Raw genomic sequence first — 13,082 nt, 5'->3', positions numbered from 1 at the left:
TACCACATTAAGAAAAAAACTAAGGCAAATACTCTAGAGGCCTCGATATCCCATGAGATTTGTTAAGAAAAGTACACCCGGCTGGGCACAATGGCTCACACCGTAATCCCAGCACTTTGGGAGGCTGAAGTGGGTGAACTGCTTGAGCCCAGGAGTTCAAGACTAGCCTGGGCAACACAGTGAGACCCCCATAGCTACAAAAATTATAAAAATCAGCTGGGCATGGTGGTGGGCACCCGTAGTCCAGCTACTAAGGAGACTGAGGTGGGAGAATTGCTTGAGCCTGAGAGCTCCAGGCTGCAGTGAGCTATAATCATGCCACTGCACTCCAGCCTGGGTGACAGAGTGAGACCCACCTAAAAAAAAGAAAAAGTACCGCAGGCCAGCTGTGGTGGCTCATGCCTGTAATCCCAACACTTTGGGAGGCCAAGGTGGGAGGATCACAAGGTCAAGAGATCGAGACCATCCTGGCCAACATGGTTAAACCCCATCTCTACTAAAAATACAAAAATTAGCCAGGCGTGGTGGTGCATGCCTGTAGTCCCAGCTACTTGGGAGGCTGAGGCATGAGAATCACTTGAACCCAAGAGGCAGAGGTTGCAGTGAGCTGAGATTGTGCCACTGCACTCCAGCCTGGCAACAGAGTGAGACTCCGTCAAAAAAAAAAAAATCCAAAAAGAATTTCACTGGGCCAAAGTTACCCAACCCAACCACTGAGCTCAAACACTAAAGTAAGGGACAAACTTTCACATGAGACTTCAGAGAACTGCTCTGGAACCACAAGACCTTAGCCTAGTTGGTTTCAAAAAAATATAGTTGAGGCAAGATCCCAGTTGAGTCTCCACTCAATTTGGCCTGGGATACCTAAAGGACTTGCCCATTGAACCAATGTTGAGAAACAGCATAGAGTCACTAGATGCCTAGATAGAGATGCCTCAGTCTCATCACTAGGAAAGGACTCTATAGCCAGGCATGGTGGCTCATGCCTGTAATCCCAGAATTTAGGGAGGTCAAGGCAGGAGGATCGCTTGAGGCCAGGAGTTTGAGATCAGCCTGGGTAACATAGTGAGACCCTGTCTTTACAAAAACTTTTAAAAAATAGCCAGGTGTGGTAGTGCATGCCTGTAGTCTCAGCTACTTGGGAGGCTGAGGCGAAAGGATCCCTTCAGCCCAGAAGTCTGAGGCTGCAGTGAGCTATGATCATGTCACTGTACTCCAGCCTAGGTGACAAAGTGAGACCCTGTCTTTTAAAAAGTGCAAAAAAGGCCGGGCATGGTGGCTCAAGCCTGTAATCCCAGCACTTTGGGAGGCCAAGGTGGGCGGATCACGAGGTCAGGAGATCGAGACCATCCTGGCTAACATGGTGAAACCCCGTCTCTACTAAAAGTGCAAAAAATTAGCTGGGCATGGTGACGGGCACCTGTAGTCCCAGCTACTCAGGAGGCTGAGGCAGGAGAATGGCGTGAACCCAGGAGGCAGAGCTTGCAGTGAGCCAAGATTGTGCCACTGCACTCCAGCCTGGGCGACAGTGCAAGACTCTGTCTCAAAAAAAAAAATGCAAGAAAAAAAAAGGACTGGGCATGTTGGCTCACACCTGCAATCTCAGCACTTTGAGAGGCCAAGGCAGGAGGACAGCTTGAGGCCAGGAGTTCAAGACCAGCCTGGGCAACATAGCAAGACTGCATCTCTATTTTTTCAAAAAATTAGCCAGGCATCATGGTGCATACCTGTAGCCCCAGCCACTCAGGAGGCTGAGGTGGGAGGATTGCTCAAGCCCAGTAGTTCAAGGTTATAGTGAGCTATGACCACACCACTGCACTCCAACCTGAATGACAGAATGAGACTCTGTCTTAGAAAAAGAGAGAAAGGACTGTAGTCACCTTCTCTTGAGGCTTCTAATAATATGTTTAGAATAATTCACATGGTCTGAGACTCACATACCAATGACCTCTTCCCCCAGCTATGTTCTCACCTGGGAAGAGGATGCGGCTGACCATCCCAGGGAACACCATTATGAAGAGGGGCAGCACCTTCAGGTATGCAGCCATCAGAGCACCTCCTTTGGCATGGGACAGGTTCTTGGCAGCCAGAGTCCGCTGGACAATCACCTGGAAAAGATCAAGGGGGTTGGAAACTGGGAATGCTGATATAGTTTGGTTGTGTCCCCACCCAAATCTTATCTTGAATTGTAGCTCCCATAATTCCCACGTGTTGTGGGAGGGAGTCAGTGGGAGATAACTGAATCATGGGGGCAGTTTCCTCCATACTGTTCTCATGGTAGTGAATATGTCTCACAAGATCTGATGGTTTTATAAGGGGAAACCCCTTTCACTTGGCTCTCATTCTCTCTTTGCCTGCTGCCATCCATGTAAGACGTGACTTGCTCCTCTTTGCCTTCTGCCATGATTGTGAGGCCTCCCCAGCCATGTGGAACTGTGAGTCCATTCAACCTCTTTATAAATTACTCAGTCTCAGGTATGTCTTTATCAGCAGCGTGAGAACAGACTGTATTAAAAGGCTTTCTCTTAAGGCAAACGGGGTGTGTAGCCTCTTGGTAGTTGTAGGAGACTTAGGATCTTGGTTTGCCAAGCTTCTGTTTGAAGAAACATCTCTTTCCTATGCTCAGTCCATGTGGTCTAATTCAGGTAGTTAAGACACCCACCCCATTCCCTCCTTACTCTTTTATCCAGGGGTTATGCCTTGCCAATTAGAGTCCTCCACAGAATTATTTCACCTCTCTGGCTACTATGATCCATGAAGGAAAAGCATGTCCCCAAGGCAATCCAACCACAGCTCTCCATGGAACTTCTTCCTTAAAAAGGCAAAGGAGGCTGGGTGCAATGGCTCACGCTTGTAATCCCAGCACTTTGGGAGGCCGAAGCAGGAGGACTGCTTGGGCCCAGGAGTTCAAGACCAGCCTGGCCAACATGGTGAAACTCTATCTCTATAAAAAAATACAAAAATTAGCTGGGTGCACTGGCGCACACTTGTAATCCCAGCTACTTGGGAGGCTGAGACAGAAGAATCACTTGAACCCGGGAGGTGGAGGTTGCAGTGAGCCAAGATCGCACCACTGCACTTCAGCCTGGGTGACAGAGTGAGACTCTGTCTCAAAAAAAAAAAAAAGAAAAAAAAAAAAAGGAAAGAGGTTGTCTAACTCCTGGTGCCTCCTTTGCAATTCCTAACTGTGAAGGTAGTGTAGAGCTGCTGGCTGCATCTCTGCCATGATATGGGAAGGCCTCTTTGAAACTAAGTCATCACAGAGGAAAGAAAACCAGGAAATGGAGAGAAAGGCAATGTGTGATGATGTAGTATCAGAGGCAGGCAGTCTGGGTTCAAATACTACCTCCCCACTTCCCGCCTATCTGACCTTGGGCAAGCAACTTCACCTCTCTTGGCCTCTGATTCCTCATCTATGAAATGAGCATAGTACCAGCCCAGTTTTGACAATTAGAGAAGTGAAAGTACTTAGAATACTTAGAATATGACACATAGTAACTGCTTCATAAATATTAGTTGCTTCCATTGCCATTAGCCACCTCTGGACTCCCTGTCATGTAAATTTTTAAAAATGCCTTTTTTTTTTAAGAGATGGGGTCTCACTCTGTTGCCCAGGCTGAAATGCAATGATGTGATCATAGCTTACTGTAGCCCCAAAGTCCTGGGCTCAAATGATCCTCCTGCCTCAGTCTTTCAAGTAGCTGAGACAACAGGCATGAACAACCATGTCAAGCTAATTTTTAAAATTTTTATTTAGAGATGGGGTCTTGCTATATTGCTATATTGAGGAGGCTGGTCTTGAACCCCTGGCCTCAAGCAATTCTTCTGCCTCAGCCTCCTAAGTAGCAATGTCACCACACTTGGCTACATTTTATGTTTATTTTTATTTTTTGTAGAGACAGACTCTCACTATGTTGCCCAGGCTGGTCTCCAACTCCTGACGTCAAACAACCCTCCTGCCTCAGCCTCCCAAAGTGCTGCGATTATAGGCGTGAGCCACCACGCCCAGAAAAAAAAAAAAAAGAGCCTTTTTATCCTTAAACAATTTTTTCCACATAAACAACTAAACGAGTCCTCACTAAATCATCAAAGAACCCTTAATGAGAAGAGTGTAGTGAGGTTAAGACTTGCTGCAAACCCCACACCACAGCCCCAATAATTATTTTAGATTTCACAGCACATTTTGATGGGGAGAGAGATGTCACCTTGGGCGGTATTTCATCTGCAGAATCCATGGGACTGAACCTTGTCAGAGACAGTTGCCCGAAGGCATCAATATGCTCACGGACAGTGTGAAATATGCAGTTTTTGTTAATGACCTAACTGCATTAGCAGTGACACAAACCGGGCTTGGTGGACACGTTTCAAGGACAGGTACTCATGCCCATTGGACACAACACATTCAGCCGGTCAGAATTCAAAAAAGCTCCGGTCACAAGCTGGCTGTCCAACTGAGGGGTCCCTTCCCTCCCCCACCTTCCCCTCCCCTCCCCTCCTTTTCCCTTCCCTCCCTTCCCCTCCCCCTCCTGTCCTCTCCTTTCTTCTTTCCTCTCCTCTCCTTTCCTACTTTTTTTTCTTTTCTTTTCCTTTCTTTTTTGAGATGGAGTCTTGCTTTGTCATCCAGGTTGGAGTACGGTGCTGGGATCTCTGCTCACTGCAGCCTCCACCTCCTGGGTTCAAGCAATTCTCCTGCCTCAGCCTCCCAAGTAGCTGGGATTACAGGATCCTGCCACCATGCCCGGCTAATTTTTGTATTTTTAGTAGAGATGGGGTTTCACCATGTTGGCCAGGCTGGTCTCAAACTCCTGACCTTAAGTGATCCACCCACCTCAGCCTCCTAACTTGCTGGGATTACAGGCATGAGCTGCCACACCCAGCCCGGTCTGTTTTCTGTAACCATCGGATCCTAAAAGGGAGAGTAGTCAGATGGTTCTTTTTCTTTTCTTTTTCTTTTTTTTTTCTGAGGCAGGATCTCACTCTATCACCCAGATTGGAGTGCAGTGGTGCAATCATGGCTGACTGCAGCCTTGAACTCCAGAGCTAAAGTGATCCTCCCACCTCAGCATCCCAAGTAGCTGGGACCACAGGCATACACCACCACACCCAGCTATTAATATTTTTTAAATTTTTTTGTAGAGATGAGGTCTTGCTATGTTACCCACTGGTTTCAAATCCCTGGGCTCCAGCAATCATCTTCTCTCAGCCTCCCAAAGTGCGGGGATTACAGGTGTGAGCCACTGTGCCCAGCCAAGTGGTTCCTTTTTGTTTGTTTGTTTGTTTTTTTGGGGGACGGAGTCTCGCTCTGTCACCCAGGCTGGAGTGCAGTGGCGCGATCTGGGTTCACTGCAAGCTCCGCCTCCCGGGTTCAGCTATACTCCTGCCTCAGCCTCCCAGGTAGCTGGGACTACAGGTGCCCACCACCATGCCCAATTAATTTTTTGTATTTTTAGTAGAGACGGGGTTTCACCGTGTTAGCCAGGATGGTCTTGATCTCCTGACCTCGTGATCCGCCCGCCTCAGCCTCCCAAAGTGCTGGGATTACAGGCGTGAGCCACTGTGCCCGGCCAAGTGGTTCTTAGTAAGTAACATCTCAGTTGCAGGGGAAAAAGTGAGCTAAGAGTAATGAAAATGCAACCTGAATATGTGGGGAGGAGGGGCCATGATTAGCTATGTCAGCCATCTGTTATGGCATCTGTCATCCAGCCACCTTATCTTTCCTTGCTTTTTGCACATTAATCATGTATAAATTTTCCCTTCCTTGGGGTGGGAAAGGAGGAGGGAGAGCTGTCATGATGGAGCACGGTGACCAGGGAGCAGGCATCTGCACAGAAATGCAGCTGAGGGTGGGTTCCCAGAATTGAGAGCATCCAATAGGTGTGGTGCAATGAGTGAACGGAGCGATTTAAAGTGCAGACGGACTTAGGTGTGAATCCCCCCACCAGCTCTTTGTGAGTTTGGACGAGTTCCTTAACCTTTCCAGGCTCAGCTCTCTCATGTGTAAAATGGGGATGATAACTGTGGTTGCTTTTCAGGTGTCTAGCAGCTCTTTAGCAAAGAGAGCAGTTGTGATTATTGGCATTGTCATCATCACTGCTATTGTTAGATGAAACCAGAGAAAGAAGTTCCAACAGGTCAACGAAATAGAAATAGATGAGAGTAGGATTAGATAGTGGAAACTGGATCAGAGAGCTGTAGGTCAGAAGTTCAGAAATCTGGCTGGGTGCAGTAGCTCACGCCTGTAATCCCAGCAGTTTGGGAGGCCGAGGTGGGTGGATCACTTGAGGTCAGGAGTTCAAGACTAGCCTGGCCAACATAGCGAAACCCTATCTCTACAAAAAATACCAAAAATTAGCTGGGCATAGTGGTGCACGCCTATAGTCCCAGCTACTCAGGAGGCTGAGGCATGAGAATTGCTGGAACCCAGGAGGCAGAGGTTGCAGTGAGCCGAGATTGCACTACTTTACTCCAGCCTGGGCAACAGAGCGAGACTCTGTCTCAAAACTAATAATAATAATAAAAAATAAAAATAATAAAAAAGAAGTTCAGAAACCTGAAAACAGTAAACATTGGTTCAATAAAGGAAGGAGGAAGATGGTCTTGGGGGAATACCTGGGCAGGTGAAATTGTCTCTGGCTGGTTTTTACAAATGGCTTTTTCCCGGTGGCAGAATGGGTCAACTGTCTTTTTTTGTTTCGTTTTGTTTGTTTTTGAGACAGAGTGTTGCTGTTGCCCAGGCTGGAATTACAGGCATGAGTCACTGTGCCTGGCATAATTAATTAATTAATTAATTAATTTTTTGAGATGGAGTCTCACTTTGCTGCCCAGGCTGGAGTGCAATGGCATGATCTCGGCTCACTGCAAACTCCACCTCCCGGGTTCAAGTGATTCTCTTGCCTCAGCCTCCTGAGTAGCTGGGATTACAGGTGCCCACCACCACACCTGGCTTTTTTTTTTTTTTTGTATTTTTAGTAGAGACAGGGTTTTGCCATGTTGGCCAGGCTGATCTCAAACTCCTGACTTCAGGTGATCCACCCGCCTTGACCTCTCAAAGTGTTGGGATTACAGGCATGAGCCACGGCACCCAGCCGGGTCTGTTAAATTTAAAGCCCATGATGTTAGCCTGGATCAGTCCTGCTTCTCAAGGTCTCTCCTACCTGAGATTTGCTAAGGAGGAGAAGGGGGTCTCTCTCTTAAAGAGGCAGTACATGTGCATTGCTCTCATCACTGCCTTGGTCCTTAGCTCTCCGCTCAAAGGAGGGCTGGCCTATGGATGAGACCTGGGTTTCATTCTCTGAAGTCTCCTGCATCCAATCAATGTCCAATGCCATGATTATTGCTTTAATTAAACTGTCATCAGCCCTCACTATGCAGTATAACTCCCCAAGTGGTACACTGATCTCTGATGTTTCATGTACCAGAAATATAATATTTGAACACATGATATATTCACTCAGTTTAAAACCCGAGAAAATATAACAGGCAGTAAATAGGCTCTCATTTATCCTTCCCACCCGCCCTGCCTCCCTGCCCACAGGTATCCACTCTTCTTAGTTTTGTATACATCCATCCAGAGTTTATGGACATATAAGCAAATGCAAATATTGATTCTATTCTCCTTTTTTTTTTTTTTTAACACAAAAGGACTTCTCGTACACATGGATCTGCTTTCTGATTTTTTCCTTTCTTTTTTCACACCAGTTACGTATCTGCCTCGCTCTGGGTGTTCCTTCTGCTGCAAACTCTTCCTCCAAAAATCACAGGAAGCTCTCACTCTTCTACAAAGTCTTTGGTCAAAGGTCACTTCTGAATGATACCTCCCCTCAGCACCCTACATTATTTGAGACAGGATCTTACTGTCTCAAGCCTGTTGCCCAGGCTGAAGTGCAGTGGTACAATCTCAACTCACTGCAGCTTTGACCTCCTGGGTTCCAGCAATCCTCCCACCTCAGCCTCCCAAGTAGCTGGGACTCCAGCTGCACACCACCGTGCCTGGCTAATTTTTACTTTTTTTTTTAGAGATGGTCTCACTATGTTGCCCAGGTTGGTCTCAAACTCCTGGGTTCAAGTGAGCCTCCTGCCTCAGCATCCTAAAGTGTGTGAGCCACCTGTCACCTCATTTTAAATTGCACTCCCACACTCTCAATCTCCTTGACCTCACTCTACTTTTTAAAATGATATTTATCAAATTTTAACATCTCACATAATTTACTTATTATCTCCGTCTACTCCCATTAGAAGAAGGGAAGCTCCACAAGGGCAGAGAGCTTTGTTTGATTTATTAGCTCCTGATTTTAAGTGCCCAGAAGAGTGCCTGGTACGTAGAGGACACCCAGTGTGTATTTGTTGAACAAATGATGTCCAATAGGAGTTTTACCCCCATTTAAAAGGTATCATCTCCTTTGCTTACTGGATATTCCCAGACATTAAGCAAAGTGTATTAGGCCAGCTGCAGTGGATCACACCTATAATCCCAGCACTTTGGGAGGCTGAGGCGGGAGGATCACTTGAACTCAGGAGTCTGAGAGCAGTCTGGTCAGTGTAGTGAGACCTGCATCTCTACTAAAAAAAAAATAATAATAATAAATAGCTGAGCATGGTGGCATGTGCCTGTAGTCCCAGCTACTCAGGAGGCTGACATGGGAGGATCTCTTGAGCCCAGGAGATGAAGGCTGCCGTGAGCTATGATCGTGCCTCTGCCTTCCAGCCTGGGTGATAGAGTGAGACCCTGTCTCAGAGAAAAAAAAAAAAAGCAGAGTGTGTTGAGTTTTCCCCTTTGCAAATATCAGCAGCTTTGGATTTGTCATTCACATTCACAAGAGCAAGAAATAAAATAGCATGTAGAGCAATGGAAAGGAGGAAGTAGTCAAGGAAGCAGGGAAAACGCAAATGAGAGAAGAGATGGAGGAAGAAAAAAGCACCGACTTCAGCCACCCTAAGGAAAGAAGCAAAGAGAAGGAAAAAGCTTGCTCAGGCCACTGTCCTGTACCTGATCCGTGCACCAGTACCAGAGGGATGGGATGGACATTCCAAATAGGACCCCCGGCCACGGGAGATCAGATGTCAGCGGATCTCGGAAAATATGGAAGGCATCTTCCCGGGGCAGCCCGCAGCTGCTGTTCTCACTCCGGTTGCTAGCCAGGGCCAAGAAGTACTTCTCCTTCAGGCCTTCCATCCCACCAACCGCGGCGAAACCTAGAATTCAGAGGAAGCCTATTTTCCGGGAACTCAGATTGGTCCATGGCAAGTGATGAGGAGATGGCTGGAGACTGGTGAAATTCTAGTAGGACCAGAGCCACCAAAAAATGTTAATCCCCTTAAGGGTTCTTAACCTCCTCCCCACTTCTTTTTAACTTAAAAAAAATAATATTAGAGTTTTATTGGACTATAATTGACCTAACCATAAATTACAAATATTTAAAATGTAAAAGTTGGTGTTTGACATCAGTATTCACCCATGAAACCTCCGTCACAAAGTAATGAATGTATCTATCCAAGTTTCTTTTTTCTTTCTTTCTTTCTTCCTTCCTTTCTTTCCTTCCTTCTTTTTTTTTTTTTTTTTTTTTTTGATATGAAGTCTTGCTCTGTCACCAAGGCTGGAGTGTAGTAGCATGATCTCGGCTCACTGCCATCTCCACCTCCCAGGTTCAAACGATTCTCCTGCCTCAGCCTCCTGAGAAGCTGGGATTACAGGCATGTGCCACCATGCCTGGCCAATTTTTGTACTTTTAGTGAGATGGGGTTTCACCATGTTGGCCAGGCTGGTCTCGAACTCCTGACCTCAAGTGATACTCCTGGCCATTGTCCCATGCCATTGTATGTTATTTAAGCCCATTGAATTCTCCTAAAAATAATTTACTACCTCCCTAAAATCATCTACACTTGTCCATCTCCTTTTTCCTTAAGAAGTGCGGTATAGAAACATCTGTATGACATTAGGATATTGAGAAATCCCTCTGTAATTCTCCCTTGTGTGTGCTAATAAATTAGTATGCCATTTCTTCTATTAATCTGCCTCTTGTGGGTTGATTTTCCAGTGAGATTTCCAGTCTTCCCTTCGCTCCTACAATTGCTTCTCAGAATAATACTTCTAAATAATGCAAAAATACATAGGATTGCAAAGAAATCAAATATATTGAACCATCAAAATATTAAAAATGTGACATAGTAATTTATTTATTTGGTCCATTAAATTGTAAGACTGTCCAGGCACAGTGGCTCACACCTGTAATACCAGCACTTTGGGAGGCCGAGGTGGGCGAATCGCCTGAGGTCAGGAGTTCGAGACCAACCTGGCCCACATGGTGAAACCCTGTCTCTACTAAAAATACAAAAATTAGCCAGGCGTGGTGGTGGGTGCCTGTAATCCCAGCTGCTCAGGAGGTTGAGGCAGGAGAATGTCTCCTGGAGGTAGAGGTTGCATTGAGGCGAGATTGCGCCACTGCATTCCAGCCTGCGTGACACAGCGAGACTCCGTCTCAAAAAAAAAAAAAAATTGTAAGACCTTGTAGTAGGTCTAATAATGGTTTCAGGTTTTGTTGTTTTGTTTTATTCTTAGAGACAGGGTCTCACTCTGTCACCCAGGCTGGAGTGTAGTGCTACAATCATGGCTCACTGTAACCTTGAACTCCTGGGCTCAAGCTATCCTTCTGCCTCAACCTCCAGAGTAGTTAAGACTACAGGCATGTACCACCACATCCAGTGACTTTTAAAGTTTTTTGTAGAGATAGATCTCACTATGTTGCCCAGGCTGGTCTCGAACTCCTAGGCTCAAGCAATTCTCCTGCCTCAGCCTCCCAAAGTTCTAGGATTACAGGCGTGAGCCACCGCATATGGCTTATATTTTGTTTCTTTTCTCATTCCTAATTATGCTGTTTTCTCTTTTTTTCTTTGTTTGATTTGCAGCTGCATTTTATGGTTCTTTTCAAAGAAATAGATATTGGGCCGGGCCAGGTGGCTCACGCCTGTAATCCCAGCACTTTGGGAGGCCAACGTGGGTGCATCACCTTAGGTCAGGAATTCAAGACCAGCCTGGCCCACATGGGGAAACCCTGTCTCTACTAAAAATAGAAAAATTAACCAGGCATGGTGATGCATGCCTGTAGTCCCAGTTACTCGGGAGGCTGAGGCAGGAGAATCGCTTGAACCCGGGAGGTGGAGGTTGCAGTGAGCTGAGATCACACCACTGCATGCCAGCCTGGGCAACAGAGCCAGACTCCGTCTCGGGAAAAAAAAAAAAAAAAAGGCCAGGTGCAGTGGCTCACGCCTGTAATCCCAGCACTTTGGGAGGCCGAAGTGGGCAGATCGCCTGAGGTCAGGAGTTTGAGACCAGCCTGGCCAACATGGTGAAACCCCATCTCTACTAAAAATACAAAAATAAGCTGGATGTGGTGGCGTGAGCCTGTAGTCCCAGCTACTTGGGAGGCTGAGGCAGGAGAATCGCTTGAACCCAAGAGGTGGAGGTTGCAGTGAGCTGAGATTGTGCCACTGTACTCTAGCTTGGTGACAGAGCAAGAGTCCATCTCAAAAAAAAAAAAAATAGAAATAGATATTGGAGTAACTGGAGTAACCCATAATGTCGTCTTCTTTTTTCTAAATCACTAAATTGGGCTTTCATATTTATGAATATAAATGTTTTTATAGAGGTACAGCTTTGACTGTATTAAGTATGAAATGTAATGTTCTCATTTTTTTCTGCAGTCTGTAATTGCAGCTTTTATTTCCTTTGTGACCCAGGCACTATTTAGAAGATGGTTATTAAATTTCTAAGTAACTAGATTTTTTAAAAATTTACACTTTTCCTAATGAGTTTAATTTTTGGGGTTTATATGAGTAAGATAATATAATCTGAACAACGTTTTTATACATATTTTTGTAAAAAATTTTTTTCAATGATTAATTTTTGCAGGTGATTCCATGAATGCTGGAAAAAGATACATTCATGATAGGAGAATGCTTATTCATTTGTAGAATTTATATCTTCTAAATCCTTATTATGTTCTTGTTCTGTTAAACTATTTTAGTACTGTTTTGGTTTCTGTCAACCTATAACAACTTCTGCTTTGTGTATCTTGTTGCAATGTTATTTAATAAGCAAAGGTTATATCTTTATTATGAATTTTCTATTTTCAATATAAAATTACTTATCCCCCGTTTATTGCTTTTTGCCTTATGTTATACTTTGTTTTATATGTGCCACTTGCAAATTATATCAAGTTACATTTTCTTAACCCAAAATATAAATCTTGAGTTTTGTTGAGGAAATAAATAATATATAGCGAAGGAAAAGAAAAACAGAACAAACAGCCACACAGATTGTAACTGCTTATAAGAAGCCTTGTCTTTCAATAGGGAATTTTATTCCATTTACTTGTATTGTAATAACTGATATTTTTACTATTACTTTGCATTCTCTTTTATTCTTTCCCTTTGGTTGTGATTTCTTGTTATTCTCTTTTAGGAAAAAAAAACTTATACGCACACATATTTCCTACATAAAGGGTGAGATTTATATGAGTGTCTGCTTGGAGTTCAGTATTTCTTTTTCATGATGTTTTTCTTCCTATTTGATGGGAAATCTAGCATACTATCTCTCCCAACATTTTAAAGTTTTTGTTAGTAAAATAGGGGGTTTTAGATCCAATTTTTATTAAATTGTTATATTCTTTATGTAACATTTGCCTTGACCACACAATTTTTCAGATCTGTAATGATTTTAACTGGATCATTATTTACTACCATTTTCTCTTGAGTCATAATACCAACTCTCGATTTTGTTTTGTTTCTGTCTTGTACCTTCAAGACAGGCACATAGGTCCTCCCTTTACTAAGTCCTTGCATAGTTCAGAATACTTCTGCAGCCCTGGCAAACAGAGAACTTGGCTGGTATCTGATCCTTACTTAGGATACAACTTTTCCCATAAAACACATCTGTAGCCCTTGCTCCACTGTCTTTTGGCATTTTATTGTTATGAAGGAGGGGAATGAGACCAGTTTGTTTATTATTTTTAGCTCACTACATTTTTTCTGTCTGGATTCTTTTTTTCTTATATAGAGTCTCACTCTGTCACCCAGGCTGGAGTGCA

At 44.6% G+C, this 13,082-nt stretch overlaps 1 protein-coding gene across 12 annotated transcripts in view; it reads right to left on the bottom strand.

The window, feature by feature from the left end:
* SLC5A11 (solute carrier family 5 member 11) overlaps positions 1-13,082 on the bottom strand; it is a 68,176-nt gene that overhangs the window by 11,586 nt on the left and 43,508 nt on the right. For 8 of the 12 annotated variants that reach the window (XM_019012866.4, XM_031003034.3, XM_055365531.2 and 5 more), the window contains 2 exons: positions 8,987-9,192; positions 1,973-2,108 (listed from right to left, as the gene is read on the bottom strand). In XM_019012866.4, coding sequence (XP_018868411.1) covers positions 1,973-2,108; positions 8,987-9,192 — 342 coding nt within the window. The remainder of the gene's footprint in view (positions 1-1,972; positions 2,109-8,986; positions 9,193-13,082) is intronic. The other 4 variants (XM_031003036.3, XM_031003035.3, XM_031003037.3 and 1 more) reach the window with 1 other exon arrangement.

The sequence above is a fragment of the Gorilla gorilla genome, chromosome 18 (assembly GCF_029281585.2).
Source record: "Gorilla gorilla gorilla isolate KB3781 chromosome 18, NHGRI_mGorGor1-v2.1_pri, whole genome shotgun sequence".
NCBI lineage: Eukaryota > Metazoa > Chordata > Mammalia > Primates > Hominidae > Gorilla > Gorilla gorilla.
This window is presented reverse-complemented; position numbering and strand designations above follow the sequence as displayed.